Here is a 16,282-nt window from a genome sequence, read left to right on the forward strand (position 1 = left end):
GCTTGCGTTGCAGCCGAAACGTCGTGAAAATTGTATTTTATTATGTTTTATTATTATTTCATCATTTCGCTTTTACGTGACTTTACCGAAAGAAACAAGAAGATGAATCCCTACAGTCACGAAAGCATTTAAATCGAAATTTATTACAGGATACTGGTATTATTTGATTTGTAAAGATCTGTTTGAACATCGTAACACCTGTATGATTGCTGGAAAGGGTAAAGCCTATTTTTTTTATCATATTGATACTGGCCAAAAAGGGGCTGGTAGAATTAATAAGGGATATAATTTAAAAAAAAAACTATCGTAGATGTGTTGTACTCAGAGATAACCACGCTTGAAAATGTATCCTTTTGTACCCCTACAAGGAAAAATGTGGATACATGGACATTGATTGCACTGATCCAGTCATTTAAATGTAAATGAAAGCTTCAATGCTCCTTACCCATGATCATACATGGAACCATTTAACTCCAATCCTCAAGTCCCTACATTGACTTTCCTTTCTTGACCTCAGAACAACTTGTGGCATCTCTCATCTCGATTGATTTTGTTTTGGTTGCAATTTTTACGTAATATTAAAACCAATAACTAAACCTTCTCTAAATGCACCTGCTTTACTTCAGGTGGAGACGTTGCAGAGAATAAGTGGAGAAAGGCACGTGACGGAGTACTCCAGCAATCATTTGAAAAGCATGCTTGAGCACAGGTACAAACGTGCAGTATTAGTTGCTGCTCAAAAACGAATTATATTAAGTTCATTACTTTGACAATAAAATGGATTACATCTTCTTTACTATTAAAAAGCAGATTCCAACACGAATTTGTCATTTGCTTCCCGATGCTACAGACTAGCACCGACTTGCATTAACCCACACCAGTCTTAACCACGTTATTTTGAGTAAATCTATGATGGAGTTAATGGGTTGGTATATTGCGTGCCGTAAAACATTCCGTGAATGTATATTTAAAAACAATATATTTGGTGTGATTGGTGTGTAATACACAAGGTTAACCATCATTTTCTGCATGATTATTATTTCTTATTGTTCGTAGGTTTTCTGATATCCACAATGCATTGCTAGATATTCGAAACAAGCAGGCAATGGTGGAATCTGAAAAAAGAAGTCTGATTCAGACTATGGAGGCAAGGTAAGTATCGATATACACACATATATACATTTATATAACTCAAGCTTTATATTACAGATGTAATTGTGCAATGATTAGTTGATCGATATAGATATCGAACCTATATTTTGCTGTATATACATCGAATCAAGCGTGTAGGAACTGACTGTTGAATTCGTATGCCTTGTATGTAAGATATTTACGTGATAACTGCTGTCACTAGAGGCTGCTACAGTCATCACAATATCCCAAAAAAGATTATCGAATACAACCTCTGACCCAAAATCTTTATAATTCATCAAATCGCAAAGGATGCACATTACATGCAACTTTTTTACGTAAATATCCACTTTTAGTTATTAATTCTGACCGCTGCTAAGTGCATTTGAGTACTTTCAGAGTTGTCACGAATTACCATTCCATGTATTTTGCACTGAATCACAGCATTATGAACATTTTGTTTCAACAATACTTCTTCCACTGAATAACTGAGATAACCTTCCATTTCTCTTCAATGTACACGTGGATGATGATTCAATTGTTGCACACTCGAAATGAAGGACGTGGGCAGGTGCTCCAAATCGAGGGCAGACACATTTTTTGTGGTTAATAGCAATCTTGTGAAGAACAGCACCATCACTCTGTAAAATGTAGCAGCACGTGTGTCACACACAGTAATTCTTCAGTCGCCATTAACCATGTGACTGGCGTCCAAGTCCGGTTAATCATTAACCCTGCCAGCCACCTACAGGCCCAACTCAGGCATCACATGCTGCTGTTCACACGTCCATTGATGCACTGAACAGCACATCAGGACTTTCACAGAACCACACTTTACTCCCTTGCTGCACAAGGACATAATTAAAATAGTGGTCCCTTCCTAATGTGCCACACAATGATTGTACCATGTCTCTAATTTGTCTTTAGAATAGTACTGAAACTACAGTACTGCACAAAACTCTTCACAATTGAATACCATATTATTCCAAGTTATAACCAGTGACTTGAACACATGAGAACAACATTGCCGAGATACACTGTATCCCCATTTGTAACAAAACATATGAACGGTTTGCCAATCGTCCCGAAATTTTCTGTCAATAGTTTCTGGTAAAATCAAAGCGTTAAGTACAACATCAGCAGCGACCATTTAGATGGATGCAGCGTCTACATCATATCAAGACACTGCACAGAAACAGCATGCCAATGATAATGTCTCTGCCATGGATGTCTCTGCCCATCACCAGGCTGAATGAACTGAGCACAGCCCAAGTGGAGCACGACCGCAGGCACGCGGAGACGCTACAGGCCTTGCGCGGACACATAGAGGAGCGACAGCAGGAGACGGAGGGACAGGGGGCGCTCATGCAGGTGTTTGGTGCTCCCCTACATCACACAATGATACGTTACGCTTTATACAATGTTCCACTGCAACATCTACATTTTTCTATTTGGCTGTTCAATTGTGTCCGACATTGTCCTATCTCGGAAGCCAAGCAGGGTTGACTTTGGATAGTGATTGGATGGGTGACCACCTTGCACAAAAGACAGGTGTAATGGGCTATACGTGAACATATTATACATATTTAAATACAAATATAATTTACAGCCCGTTGTCTTTCACTACTGGATGCAGATCTCCCTGTGCCATCTCAGTCATGGGGGTTCGACCATACTTCACCGTGCTGGTTAGTGCATAGCGGTTGAGGGGGTACCTGGGACCAGCTCAAATATAATTGGCCACTGACGTTAGATGTTGCCAGGAATACAACTCAGGTGGCTGGTTTAGTAGCACATTGCACTAATTACTGTACCAAAATTCGACCCCAAATTACAAATAATTTTAAAGCCTGCCAAAATTATACCTCTTGTTTAAACTTCAAAGTGTTTGCCTTAACTTTGAAGCTTTTACTATGTAGCCATGCAATGTACCTCTTTAAATGGAAATTTGTAGAATCTGGCCAGGGTTTCAGTTCGTGTGACATTATTTAAATGAATAGGCTGTACTGAATTGCAATGACTTGATTTGACTTAAATATAGAATCTCAGCGTGCATTTCTGATACCAGAAGTATTCAAAGTGTTATTATTTTTTGTAGGTCATGGTTGTTGAGCCTTGAGGGCTTACACTCCAGAGAATTTGGCGTAATATGGTGTTCTATGTGGGTTTCAGGAGTGCTTTTATGTAAAGGTGCAAGAACAACACTTGAGTCATGGCTCTACTTCAGTGTGCAGTGGCAGAAGCCACATAGTTTTTTTTTTACAAAATGAATCCTCAGCTATTTGAATTATAACTACATACAACTTTAAATATACAATTCACACTTGACTGCAACTGAAAATGTGATTAAATTATTTTATGTAACATTTTTAACACATCACCATAAATATAATTTCAGTTATTTTTAAGAATCATTGGAATAATTAAAAAGTAATACTTTGAAGGATTTCTGAAGGCAAAAAATCATAGCATTCTTTATTTTTCATGTTAAACCTAGAATTATAATCTACTATATACTGTGTTAACCATTGGCATCCAAAGCGTGCAACATTAACCTAAATGCACGTTTGATGAATTCAGCATTTACAATGATCAATAGTCCATACAAATCTCAAATGAAAAATAGCTGAGGGCATGTTCACGTATGTTGTTGCATCAAATCATTTCACTTCATCAATCAATAACAGCACCCTCGAGCCTATGAGAGGTGTAAGTAATAAAAAAAAAGTAACCATTAAATTAACCTGCTTTGGAACGCGCTTGTTTTGATTAAATTCGGCCTGCAAAGGTCAAAGTAGCGAAATGAAAGCCGCTTTGAAGGTCGAAGTGGCAATTAAAAGATGCCAGGAAGGTGAAAGCTATATCACTGCTCACCATTCGCTCTTGAGTATTTTTAGTTATTCCTACACATCGTGATAACGCAGCTAACGAAGCGGGAAACAAATTAAGTGGTGAATGGTGAAGGCACGTGTCATTGGAGAGAGTATGACTACATCAATACCTCTTTCAACTTCATGCATTCTCTATGTATTCCTTATTCTACCTCTCAATGTATTGTAATAACAAGTATGAACCTCTTCGCGCTTCCTTGTGATCATTTCAGCTTTTGTTGCATTTTCTTTCGCAGTGTCCATGTTTGTGATCTATTAACTATAGAAGCTAATATGCACTGATTGAAACTTTCTTCATACCGTATACTGATATGTTGCTTTTCATTATTAAGTTCACTCGTCAAAAAAATACTCCAGTTGTGTCCTTACAACCGATATCTTCAATTTGTTGGCACGAGAATAATCCCGAATGAAATGTTCACACGTCTCAGGGAAAGCTTTCAGAGATGGTGGACGAGGTGAGCGGGAAGATTGTGTCGAAGGAAATGAAGATGCGGGAGGAGGCTCTACAGAGGTTCCTGGCAATCGAGAAGGTAGCTATGCCAAAGTGCACAGCAAAACCCGACGCTAACAATCTCTGTAAATTATGAAGAAGAAACTTAATTTGACGAAACAGTTAATGCTGGCTGTAGGTAATAAGACTAATTATTCATAGACAAAAATAGATTTGTAGCCAATAGGATTGGTCCTCCCATCGGACCTTGCTGTGCGATATCACCATCCTGCGTATATAATGCACACAGCCTTGTTTTAAATCAAATCAAGGGTCACAATTGTGGCCATATTAATTTAGACAGCAACACAACAATGATAATTGGTTCTTTACCCTTCTATCTGGCAACAAAACTGACACCTTTTTACAAGGAGTCATGTTTGCATAGACCGCAATACCTGCAGTCATAATACAAACAAAAGAACATAACTCTGATAATGTGCACTGTCCGTAAAGTTGATTGATCCACACCCGAGACAGGTTTCCTTAGAGCCTAGTCTCATATGGGTTGGACCAATCAATCAACTTTACGGACAGTGCACATTATCAGAGTTATGTTCTTTTGTTTGTATTATGACTGCAGGTATTGCGGTCTATGCAAACATGACTCCTTGTAAAAAGGTGTCAGTTTTGTTGCCAGATAGAAGGGTAAAGAACCAATTATCATATTTTTTACTGGCAAATGAGGTTCCCATAGAACACAACAATGAGTTCCATCTTCTTTACAAATCATTAGTACAGTGAAGCTACTTTCGCCTACTGCTGCCTTGTGCCTCTGAGGCTTTAAGCCGTCCGTGATCACTTTGGAGACAATCTGGCACTGCCTAAGGACGTTAATAAATGTGCACAACAATGCAAAGGAGAAGTCAGACTGCAAAGTACATTATAAATGACTGGGTTTTTCATAACTCAGATTACATAATCGAATTTTAAATTGCAGCTAAAATGAATTAACGTATTTTTAGCTTATTAAATGCATAATACTGACGGAATTGTTGTGTCCAGCGCATGCGAGCTCTGGAATGTGGACAGATGGCTTTTGAGAAAGGCCTTCGGCAAGACAACGAGAAGCGGCTGACGGCACTGCAGCGGCTGCACCAGCAGGAGCTGACGGCTCTTCGTGATCTGCAGAAGGTATCAGCGACCAGCGCAATTTGATGCTAAATAAGGCAGAAACAATGATGCATATGCGTGGCAAATGTCAAGCTTTCCAATACGTATTTGCCCCCAGAAAAATCTAGTAATTAATTCGAGATAATAGCATTACCTTCTGAGTTGCCAAATGAGATAATCTCACAATTGGGCATCATGGAGAGACGAGGCACGCATGGCATTTGATGCTATTATTGCCTTGGCCGAAAAGTCTTAGCCATTACCACTGGGTTTTTATCCCCAAAATTTGGATCTCTATTAATCATTTAGCCCAGTTTTTTTCATAGGAGGGTAATTCCATAATAGCAAGGCAACTTCATGCTAAAGTTTTGTTATTGGATCGTCTTTAGGAGAGCTATCGTGACCTTCCCTGTTACAGACGTGCAGGCACGCACCCAGGCTGCGTGTTCTGGGCTGTCCGACACGACCTTGACGATTTATGAATGAGAAAAGGCTTGAAAGGCATGGCAAAGTGTCCCTAATAGCAGCACAATTCTTGACTTGAATTTAAGTTGTGATTAATCGTCTGTCCTCGAGTTATTGTGACCCAATGTTCGAGACAGATAAATGGACAGAAAGACGGACAGAGCTAATGCATTAATGCATTGAACCTTCGTTGGAGAGAACTAAAAAGCATTGTTCAAATTAGAGCACTTATTATCAATACTCTGATAATAATATTTTCAATGGGTGGCACAGTCGTTAGCGCACAGCGCTATGAACTCAAGAGCATGAGTATGATTCCCGGTCACGGCTAATATCAGTACAAGTGACATCTGAAGCAGTGCTGGGCCTACCCTTCACCAACCCCACACAGGAGAGTGCGGTGAAGTATGGTCAAACACCCCCTGTGGCTAACACAGCATGGGGAGGCATTCATTCATAAGTGCATTGACAAAGGACAAGGACATTCCACAAATTGGTCTGCATTTTATCACCCCTGGAGAGATAATGACTTGAATGAACTCCTGCGACCTTCCAACTGTGAGATGATTATTCTGCCACATCATGGAAAGCGACATTTACAGTATTGACGCTGTTTTTCCAAGATGTACTTGGCCTCCAGCAGTTTAATCTTGCATTACGAAATGTGTGCAAGCCATAGTCGTGATCGTGAAAGTTAAACTGATCACAGCAGGCATTACAAAGGGTAAAGTTTCTCTTCAAGGATTGACTCATTGAGTGGCAGAACGTTATATACAGTATGAACACATGGTGAATGTGACGGTAGCGCACAACATTTTCTTCGAAAGAGCAGCTTGTCTAAACCTTCCGAGTGCTATGTGTGAGGTGGAGAGCAACAGCATAATGCAACAGTACCGCAAGATGGATGAAGACGTCGCACGACTCGCGAGCAACCTTGACCGAAGCCGACACGAGCTGAGAAAAGTCGTCAAGGCAGAGATAATGAAAAGGTATCGTTTGCAATGAGCCCTTTCTCTCTCTCTCTCTGACTGCACCCTCCAAAACATCGCAGGTGACCTCGAACATTGACATCTCTCGCGAAACGATTGCATCGTTTGCATGTAATCAGTGCTTCATTTCAGCCCAAAAAAAGTCCAAGAATGCTTTTGCAGCATTCTGCTTGCAGCATTCTGGCACGACACATCTATCTGTCATTATTGTCCTTTAAAAATATATATATTCATCAGTGTAGCAAAAAGAGGATGGAATGGTTACTATGGATAGGCGTAACTTGGACTCTGGCGGTCGTCATCATGTCGACCGCTTGTGTTGCGATCAAAACGTCGTAATTTTTTGTTATTTTCTTTGAACCTATCTACGTGACTTTACCGAAAGACCCAAAGAATTTAAACTACAGGTGCTCTGTGATACCACCTAGTCAATATTGCATGTGCTAAATTAGCTCTTTATCCATCTGTGCATCATTTATGAATAGATGCTTAAACTAATACCTAGACCACAACAGGTATTGCAATTTATAATATTTAATTAGACCCAGCAAAATTATCTGTTATTTATTGTTTAATTAATGTTAAGCTCTTTGATATACTGTAGCTTTACTCAATGTGGTTATTCAACTTTTAAAGACTTATATCCTTATTCAGCTATTCAGAATCTTAACATGGAGTGATGTCAGTTTTTGCTCCAGTAACTGTGAATTGTACTGTGCTTTCTTATTCTCTACGGTAGAGATTCTCAAGTTAAAGAGCTGCAGAAGAAAACCAATGAGTTGAAGGAACATCTTCAAGTTGCGATAACAGCCCTGCAGCAGGCGATAAGTGGGACCCAGCAGAAAATAGGCCAAGAGACAGAACGTGTAAGATACAATGTATTCATAACTAGTTCATGAAGCTTAACTTCACCAGGCAAACGTATTGAACAAATATAATTAACCTGATATGATTTTTAAAATCTATGGTAAGACACTAACTACTCCAAAAGTTTGTATTTTTCCACAAAAAACACACAAAAATTGTTGACGACTTGATTCAACTTCTTAGATTTAAAGACAAACCCATCGGAAACCACTGAATTTAAATATTCCGGGTTTTTTTGTTATTGGAAAGAACACACATTCATGAACGTAATACTCTATAAGGGGAAGCTCCTATCTTTTACTGTTTTCGAGGCGTATTTTATCGTTAAGAACCGCTTTAATCCGAAATATCTCAAAAACAATAAAAGATAGAACAATGGTTCTCTCTTTAATTATATTGGCTGTTTAACGCGCTATCAAATGAAAAAAACACCACGATCTTATATTGAACGGTTTCTGAATGACACGCACAAACAAGTTCATGGGGGACTTAAATCGATTAAATTAACTTTACTTCTGATCTTTAACTGATCATCAATTACCACTCGATTTCTCCATTTCTGAATGCATTTCTTGTATTTCTACATTGCTGATTGCATATCTTGTAATGCAGAGACGCAATCTGTTCATGTGCAGGTAGGTGCTAGGTGGAATATTACGTCGTAAGATTGTGAGAGGCGGTGGCAGTTTGTGGAGGCCTTCATCCAGCAGTGCATTGACCGTGACTAACGATGAAGCAATCAGTATCAACACATTTCACATATTATTTAACAGGATGACAACCTTATGAGTTGATCTCAATTGTGTTTCGCTCAACTTTGATACCATTCAAGTTCTGTAGTCCTCTTCGTGGGTTCGCTTTGACAATAGCACCCTCTGCAGACTAAACAGTGGGCGTGAAGGAGGGCGGAATACTTTATTTTACACCCACGTGGATGGCTCAAAAACAGTGAGCGTACACTTAACAATGATGTAAATCAGTGATTATAGGCTGTGCGCCCAAGCATGCCACTGACAGCAGCCATCCTTTCATATCAGGTGGTCACGTCGAGGTTGGTGAGCGAGCCAGTGTAACAGCTGCAAGGTGTTGCTCGGTGAATATCTAAAATGTTGCCAGTAGTTTGGCAAGGTGGGCAGCGGTGTCACGCCGTCCATCGTTTGAAATCGGTGAATATCTAAAATGGGGTCGCAAAATTCCGATTTATTACTAATAAACCTCAATGATCCTATCGAAATTAAGGATTTCGATCGGATCATTGGGGGGCACGTGCCACCCCACCTCTCCCCACTGGCTCCGCCAGTGATGTTTGTACACTTAGAGTTGGGCTTAACCTATTGTCACTGATTTGCTGAATCGTCATCCACAACCACAACCACCAGTAGTGGCATAAGCAGTAGTAGCAATGTGAGTGTGCATGAGTCATGTTGCCAGTAGTTTGGCAAGGTGGGCAACGGTGTCACGCCGTCCATCGTTTGAAATCGGTGAATATCTAAAATGTTGCCAGTAGTTTGGCAAGGTGGGCAGCGGTGTCACGCCGTCCATCGTTTGAAATCGGTGAATATCTAAAATGTTGCCAGTAGTTTGGCAAGGTGGGCAGCGGTGTCACGCCGTCCATCGTTTGAAATCGGTGAATATCTAAAATGTTGCCAGTAGTTTGGCAAGGTGGGCAGCGGTGTCACGCCGTCCATCGTTTGAAATCGGTGAATATCTAAAATGTTGCCAGTAGTTTGGCAAGGTGGGCAGCGGTGTCACGCCGTCCATCGTTTGAAATCGGTGAATATCTAAAATGTTGCCAGTAGTTTGGCAAGGTGGGCAGCGGTGTCACGCCGTCCATCGTTTGAAATCGGTGAATATCTAAAATGTTGCCAGTAGTTTGGCAAGGTGGGCAGCGGTGTCACGCCGTCCATCGTTTGAAATCGGTGAATATCTAAAATGTTGCCAGTAGTTTGGCAAGGTGGGCAGCGGTGTCATGCCGTCGATCGTTTGAAATCGGTGACTGCAGTCGCACTTGTCGGCCATTCTTAATCTTCCATCGGGATAGGAGCTGGCTGCCTCTGCCGTGCAAATGTTCTGACGCGGTTCAATTACAGATCATTGTTTGCGGAGCAAAGTGGAACCCGGGAACGTTTTATGCGGGGTCGGCAAAAAGAGTGCTTGTTAGGAACGTCAGCCTTGTCCCAGGTTGCTCTCCACGGATTGAGTGAGGGGGCTTCAAGTGGGTTGCTGTGCTTTAATCTTGACGTTTGGAGATTTACATAGGGTTAGCTACGATGTGGGTGTAGACGTGGAGATGTTTGGGCATCTCTTACAATTCAGCAGACCTGAAATTCAAATCACACACTATTGAAATCCAGAGGCTAAAAGCCTTGACTGTAATTCCAGATTGTGAAGCCGGTATAGGTTCGCCTGTCATGAATCGCATGAACAATTCTGCACTCTGTAACTAAAAGGGTCCTAAGAAATCATTTCGCACAACTGTGGAGAGCCAGGTGCGTATTTTTACGATGATTTAAGATCAGGCAATGGTGACCGGAGATTGTACCCCGAGCCCCCACGTGCACAGCAGAGCACGAGGGATGTCCCAAATTGAGATGTTGGGCCCTCTTCTGGACCAAGGAATTCAGCTGCGGTGCTGTGACGTGGAGGGTGTCCTCTGATCGCTATTGCAGCTGTTATCGAGTCGCCCACGTCTCCGGAGAACAGAACACAGAGTACCTACTCACTGTCTCCGAACTTAATCAAATTTTGTATTGCTGTTGTCTATTTAGCCCCCCCCCCACTCCCGAAAGGATTCACGATGGGAGGAGATGGGACGGGGCGGACCGGCTACAATTGCCTACATTTTTTTAAAATATATATTGGATTCACACCCGACCTAAACAAATCTGGCTGTCGCCTGATGAAGCTCGTTGTAACTACTGGCGAAACGTCGTGTTCAGATGATAAATGTTGTGCTTTCCAAAACACCGGTTTGCTGTACTAGTAACGAATTGGCACGCAATTTTTTCGTGACAACCCTTACTAAATCGGCTGTGTCGGGTGGTGGCGGGTTTAACGACACATTGATATTTACGCGATCTAACCCCCCGCCCCCCCCCCCCTATATTATGGATTCCCACCGCGTTGTGCAAACGCGCCCGTTGTTGCTGTCGTTGTTGTCGTGATTGTTTTCGTTGTTGCTGTACCGGGGGATTGCAGCTCGCCGCCACGATGACACGCGACATGCACGACTCGACTGGCAGGAGCTCTCGGGTCCTGGCAGACGTCGACTCCCGGCTCGTCGCCCTCGCCGTGAGGGCTGCCGAGCACGAGGAGAGGTTTGAACAAATCGCCGAGGAAGTGAGTTCACGTTGACCCCCCCCCATCCCCGTCAACCTCTTGAAGCGCGCAATGGCATTTAACGCCGTCTGTAATTCACTCTCCACGTTGTGGCAGCTGGCACGGGTTGGTGGTGGTGGTGGGGGTGCCGCAAACGGGCAGTGTTGTCAGTGGAAGGGCATTTATGAGAGAGGCATCGTTGCACTGAACGGGAGCGCTTTTTTCTGTTGCTAAATGGATTTGGAGGTGTGCCAAAACCATTAACTCAGAAAACACGCCTCTGGCTCAGTATGTTTGACACGATTTTCTATTTCCCCCCCAATCCCTCCACAAACCAATGACTCATGCACACTCACACTGCTACTACTGCTTATGCCACTACTGGTGGTTGTGGTTGTGGATTGGTTGCAAGACGATTAAGCAAATCAGTGACAATAGGTTAAGCCCAACTCTAAGTGTACAAACATCACTGGCGGAGCCAGTGGGGAGAGGTGGGGTGGCACGTGCCCCCCAATGATCCGATCGAAATCCTTAATTTCGATAGGATCATTGAGGTTTATTAGTAATAAATCGGAATTTTGCGACCCCACTGCCACTGTGTAGCATATTATTATGTGCCAGGAACTCTATGAGATGATAGGACAATAGTCTGAGTCCATAATTGTCAATAAGTAACGGCAAAGCGGTTATAAGTGACTCAGAATTGTGCGCAGTTGCGTATACAGGACACGACTTCCCTGAAGGCATTCACCTTCAGCGAGCGCGATGCCGATCACACAACGCGGTTCGAATTCGACCCTTGCCATCGCCGCACACGCATCCATTAAAAAGCAAGGGACAAGTCCTTACTTACTAACAACTCCTCTATCATTATTTATTGCTGTAGGGGTTGCCCCCCCTACCTGAAAATCCTGGCTCCGCCATTGACAAACATAATTTTAAAAACCGTGTGTTCCAAATTATTATGTATGAACCCATGTTTTTATTTATTTTCTACAAATGTATGAGTTACAGACTTGGTATTGAATCGGACCAGTAGTGAAATTCAGAACACCATATACCAGTCAGCAAGTTTCTTAATAAGTGTAACCATTAACTCTAGCATGTGTTCCGTGTCTCTCTGAGATGTGTTCCATGTTGTACCGAAACATACACCTCACATAGACGCAGCACAACCATGGCGATAAAGAGAAATCAATTCAATATTGTACACGACAATGCACATCACGAAACCTCAATTTCTGTTGAGCGATCAAAATCAAAACACGCGTTGACTCCATGTGCCATTGTCCATCCTTGCATTGTCCAGCGCATCGAAGAGGTCAAGGACCTGCGCAACAGCCTCGTGCGGCTGCAGGGAGAGGTGAGGACTTTGCTCCGGTCAGAGTGGACAGAAACGAACGTGCGGAGACGCAGCTTCGTTAAAAGAGGCGGCTTTGCAACGAGCTCACCGCTCAACCGCTGGGGTCTCTACCAAGCTGTCAGGTGACCACGAAAAGGGGCAGAAACACATTGTCCTGCGGAGGGAGCTGCTAGGAGGAACGTTGGGTTGCTCGGTCAATGGCCAGGGTCAACGGCGGCGTGGTGTATTCCGCAAATATGCCCGACTGTGAGGGCGGGCACAAGCCGGCGTGAGTAGGTTAAACGTTGAGTTTTATAAGGGCACCACGGGGTGACCAACCCCTCCTCACCCAGCCCCACCCCTCCCAGCCCGACCCTCCCCACCCAGCCCCTCCCCACCCAGCCCCACCCCTCCCCACCCAGCCCCTCCCCACCCTCCCCACCCAGCCCCTCCCCTCCCCACACAGCCCCTCCCCACCCAGCCCCACCCTCCCCACCCAGCCCCTCCCTCTCCACCCAGCCCCTCCCTGCACGACGGACGGACGGACACAATAATCCCCTGTGGGCTGGTGTAACCATGAGGTTCCTACCAGTATAAATGTTTTACAATGGGGAAATGGCAGGTTAATGAGATGCCGAGCAAGCATTGAATGGGTTTCTGGAATGTATTCCTGTGTAGCGGAAACGGTTCCCGTGCAGAGAGTTTGATGGTGTCGGCTCAGTGACCTAGAATTGTAAAAAAATCAATGATACGGTGGTGGCATTGCGCCTGACTGGACTGAATCCAGCTCTGAGCTCATTCAAATACAGTATTATCAAAGACAAAATAGAGGAGTTAACATTCAAGCGCAGTTAGACATTGCCATCTGCAGTACAGGGCAAGTAACACGGTTCCTGGACTGTTATGTTGATGTGAAAGGGCCCAAAGGTATCTTGGTGTAAGTTTTTCCCTGATTGAACATTTATCTTTAATCGGTAGCAGGTGCTAACGACAAGGATGATGCTTGTAGCATAATTAACAGATTAAAATATGAATAAAAAACACATGATTATAAAAGTGAATGTGGTTAAAAAAAAATCCAAAGTGTAAAAAAATTCACATTCTCAAGCATGTTTGCAGTAAAGAGGCGCTAACGAATAAAACAAAAGTATTGTATCTACATACGAACGTGATCGTAGATGAGGCACACCATTATTGATCATTGCAGGACAATTATTGTCAGCCTGCTGAAGTGCAATTATTGGATTTGTACCATTTTACAAGCATTGATCTTGAGCAATGTTTCCTGATCTTTCACCTTTTCCTTTTTGTCACTCTCAATAATATCATATCCAATTCACAATGGCAGCATTATCGAGAGCAGCGTTTGTTCGTCGGGTTATTCAAAGAGATGCAAGCAGCAGTCAGCACAAGGTCACAATAAAATGCCATGTCACCTGGTCCATAACATCTCTTCATTAAAGCAGTTTATCAAGAGAAGTTAGCATACCGAGTTTAGCACATCACATGTGTGTACATTCGTGCATGTGTATTCACGAAGAGTGGAGTGAGTCACTCATACAGAGATTCAATGATTTCTTGTCCTTCACGACTGTAATTTGATTCCAGGAACATTTGATGTTTCATCATTTGTTTCCGTCTCATTTACACTACTTCATAACATTTCCATCTTGTTTGTACAATGTAGTTAATTATATCGTCGTAAATGTTGCATGAATATAACATTTACATGTTCACGCTACTATCAGCAGAAGACCCTCCACTAGAGGGAGCTCTAGAGACCTTTTAGAGGGCACTTGGCCTATTCTTCCACGCAGGCCATTCGTTTTTGAATAGTCATGAAATACAAATGAAATGTGATTGCATATTAGATTCATATTATGAGTTTTGAGAATTTGTATCGTTGAACGGATGCATCGTTACACCCGTAGGATGCAAGAGTATATCATTATAATTGAGTAGATTATACACATTCACTTTCAGCTTCAGATACCTCAACATGTAAAGATGTGAGCACCCACGAGAGAGAGCGAGAGAGTGACTCTCATGAGCACATGAGTTGTTCTCAACTCCCTACGTGTATGAACAAAAATGCACCACTTGCACAGGCGCAAGATACACACGTGTGAGTTTGATACGGTGCCATTTCAGGTGGCTGCAATTGAAGCAAAAGCTGTTAAACCACCGAAGAAAGGCGTCCCCCAACCACCGCGTTGATCCCAAGTCAATCCGCATCCACGTACGCTAAGACGCTGCTTTGTTGCTCATTAAGGTACTCAAACTGTCCTCCATAATCTACACAGAATTTGCAGCATTTTGTCAGTCCCTTGTTGGATGAAGGCCTTGGCATTCCGTGTCCATCACGAGTGGTTTTTTTTCACCTTCGCCGCGCTGGTTACTGTGCGGATTGGTGAAGTGAGGTGGTGGGGGGGCAGGCGCGGCAGGGCCGGTTCAGGTATAACTTGCCACTGATGGTAGCCGTGGCCGGCAATGGTTGTGAGATGTTAACTACCTCGCTTGGTATGCAGGATGTCGTGGGTTCGATCCCAACCCTGACGCCTGTATATTTGGAGTTTGCAAGTTCTCAACATGCATTTAGAGTATTTTGCTGCTGTAAATGTCCACGTGATAAGCCACTTTGTTGAGTTGTCATTTGTGGCCAGGTCGCTTCTGAAAAAGAGCTATTTAGCTCAGTGGGCCTTACCTGGTAAAAAATAAAAAAAAATAAAGTATACAGCAGTAGTATTTTAAACTTATTTCGCAACCAACCGTGCTAATTGGAGGTGCGAGTAACAACTCAAGTCACCAGGTTCATATAATTTCTTTCAAATTGCGTTTTGCGTTTAGTTTGTTGTCCTTCCCCCACACCTCCAATTAACACGGTTGGCATCGTTCGGTGCAAACGAAGTTCAACATACATGCATACATATCGCAGTGAGTGTATGACTCTGCCTCTGCTCCCCTCCCAACTCTACCACAGATGTCTTATCCTACGATGATTCAACAAAAGATGAGAATGAATTACAGGTTGATAATTTTAGCGGAAATAATTATGGATAAAAACATATTTGGCCAAAAGTAAAATGATGAATTGTATAATGTCCTGAATCATTTCGCTAGAGATTGGTGAATGAAAAAATATATTGCAATTGAATCCAGTACTATTTGCTTCACGAATAACACCGGTTTGTTTCTTGTATACTCGTGTCATTTAATAAACTGTTCAACAGTAAAGTACAAGTATTGACTCCAAAATGTGTCCTTGCATAAACACGTGTGCGAATCAGACTTCCTATGGGTGCCATCAGACTTCGTATTGTTTCATACAAGCAACATCCAATTTTTTGTCAAATTTTTAATTATTTCTATCTTACCAGGTAAGGCCACTGAAGTATATAGCTCTTTTCAGAAGCGACCTGGCCACAAATGATAGCTCAACGAAGTGGCTCAACGTGTGGAAATGCATTGTAGCCAAACACTCTAAATGCACGACTCTAAATGTGGAGGGAAACCCCGGAGAAAAATCCACACGACCACGGGGAGAACATGCAAACTCTAAATATCCAGGTGTTAGGGTTGGAATCGAACCCACGACCCCTGTATACCGGGCGAGGTAGTTAACATCTCGTCACCGTGGCGCCCCTCGGCTAGTCGGAAAACTATAACCCTATTA

The 16,282-nt window shown here is 42.6% G+C and overlaps 2 protein-coding genes across 2 annotated transcripts; both read left to right on the top strand.

Annotated features, from left to right (window-relative positions):
• The first annotated feature begins 632 nt into the window (after positions 1 to 632).
• Positions 633 to 5,673, top strand: LOC144718855 (coiled-coil domain-containing protein 154-like). Its single transcript, XM_078594428.1, has 5 exons — positions 633 to 709; positions 1,057 to 1,152; positions 2,379 to 2,502; positions 4,454 to 4,555; positions 5,521 to 5,673. Exons 1-5 carry the CDS (start codon positions 696 to 698, stop codon positions 5,671 to 5,673), a joined length of 489 nt encoding a protein of 162 aa, XP_078450554.1. The 5' UTR covers positions 633 to 695.
• Positions 5,674 to 6,856: 1,183 nt separating this feature from the next.
• Positions 6,857 to 15,842, top strand: LOC144718854 (uncharacterized). Its single transcript, XM_078594427.1, has 5 exons — positions 6,857 to 7,082; positions 7,822 to 7,948; positions 11,148 to 11,288; positions 12,577 to 12,752; positions 14,761 to 15,842. The coding sequence occupies exons 1-5, from the start codon at positions 6,880 to 6,882 to the stop codon at positions 14,855 to 14,857; spliced, it is 744 nt and encodes a 247-aa protein (XP_078450553.1). The 5' UTR covers positions 6,857 to 6,879; the 3' UTR covers positions 14,858 to 15,842.
• Positions 15,843 to 16,282: the final 440 nt, after the last annotated feature.

This window comes from Lampetra planeri, chromosome 5 (assembly GCF_965212315.1).
Source record: "Lampetra planeri chromosome 5, kcLamPlan1.2.h2, whole genome shotgun sequence".
NCBI classification, from domain to species: Eukaryota; Metazoa; Chordata; class Hyperoartia; order Petromyzontiformes; family Petromyzontidae; genus Lampetra; species Lampetra planeri.

Bases quoted from the DNA above. Each gene is read 5' to 3' on its own strand.
- LOC144718855 (XM_078594428.1), top strand. The intron at 1,153-2,378 runs GTAAGTATCGAT...GCCCATCACCAG, and splicing joins ATTCAGACTATGGAGGCAAG to GCTGAATGAACTGAGCACAG. The intron at 4,556-5,520 runs GTAGCTATGCCA...TGTTGTGTCCAG, and splicing joins GGTTCCTGGCAATCGAGAAG to CGCATGCGAGCTCTGGAATG.
- LOC144718854 (XM_078594427.1), top strand. From the start codon at position 6,880: ATGGTGAATGTGACGGTAGCGCACAACATTTTCTTCGAAAGAGCAGCT. The intron at 7,083-7,821 runs GTATCGTTTGCA...TCTCTACGGTAG, and splicing joins AAGGCAGAGATAATGAAAAG to AGATTCTCAAGTTAAAGAGC. The intron at 7,949-11,147 runs GTAAGATACAAT...GGGGGATTGCAG, and splicing joins TAGGCCAAGAGACAGAACGT to CTCGCCGCCACGATGACACG.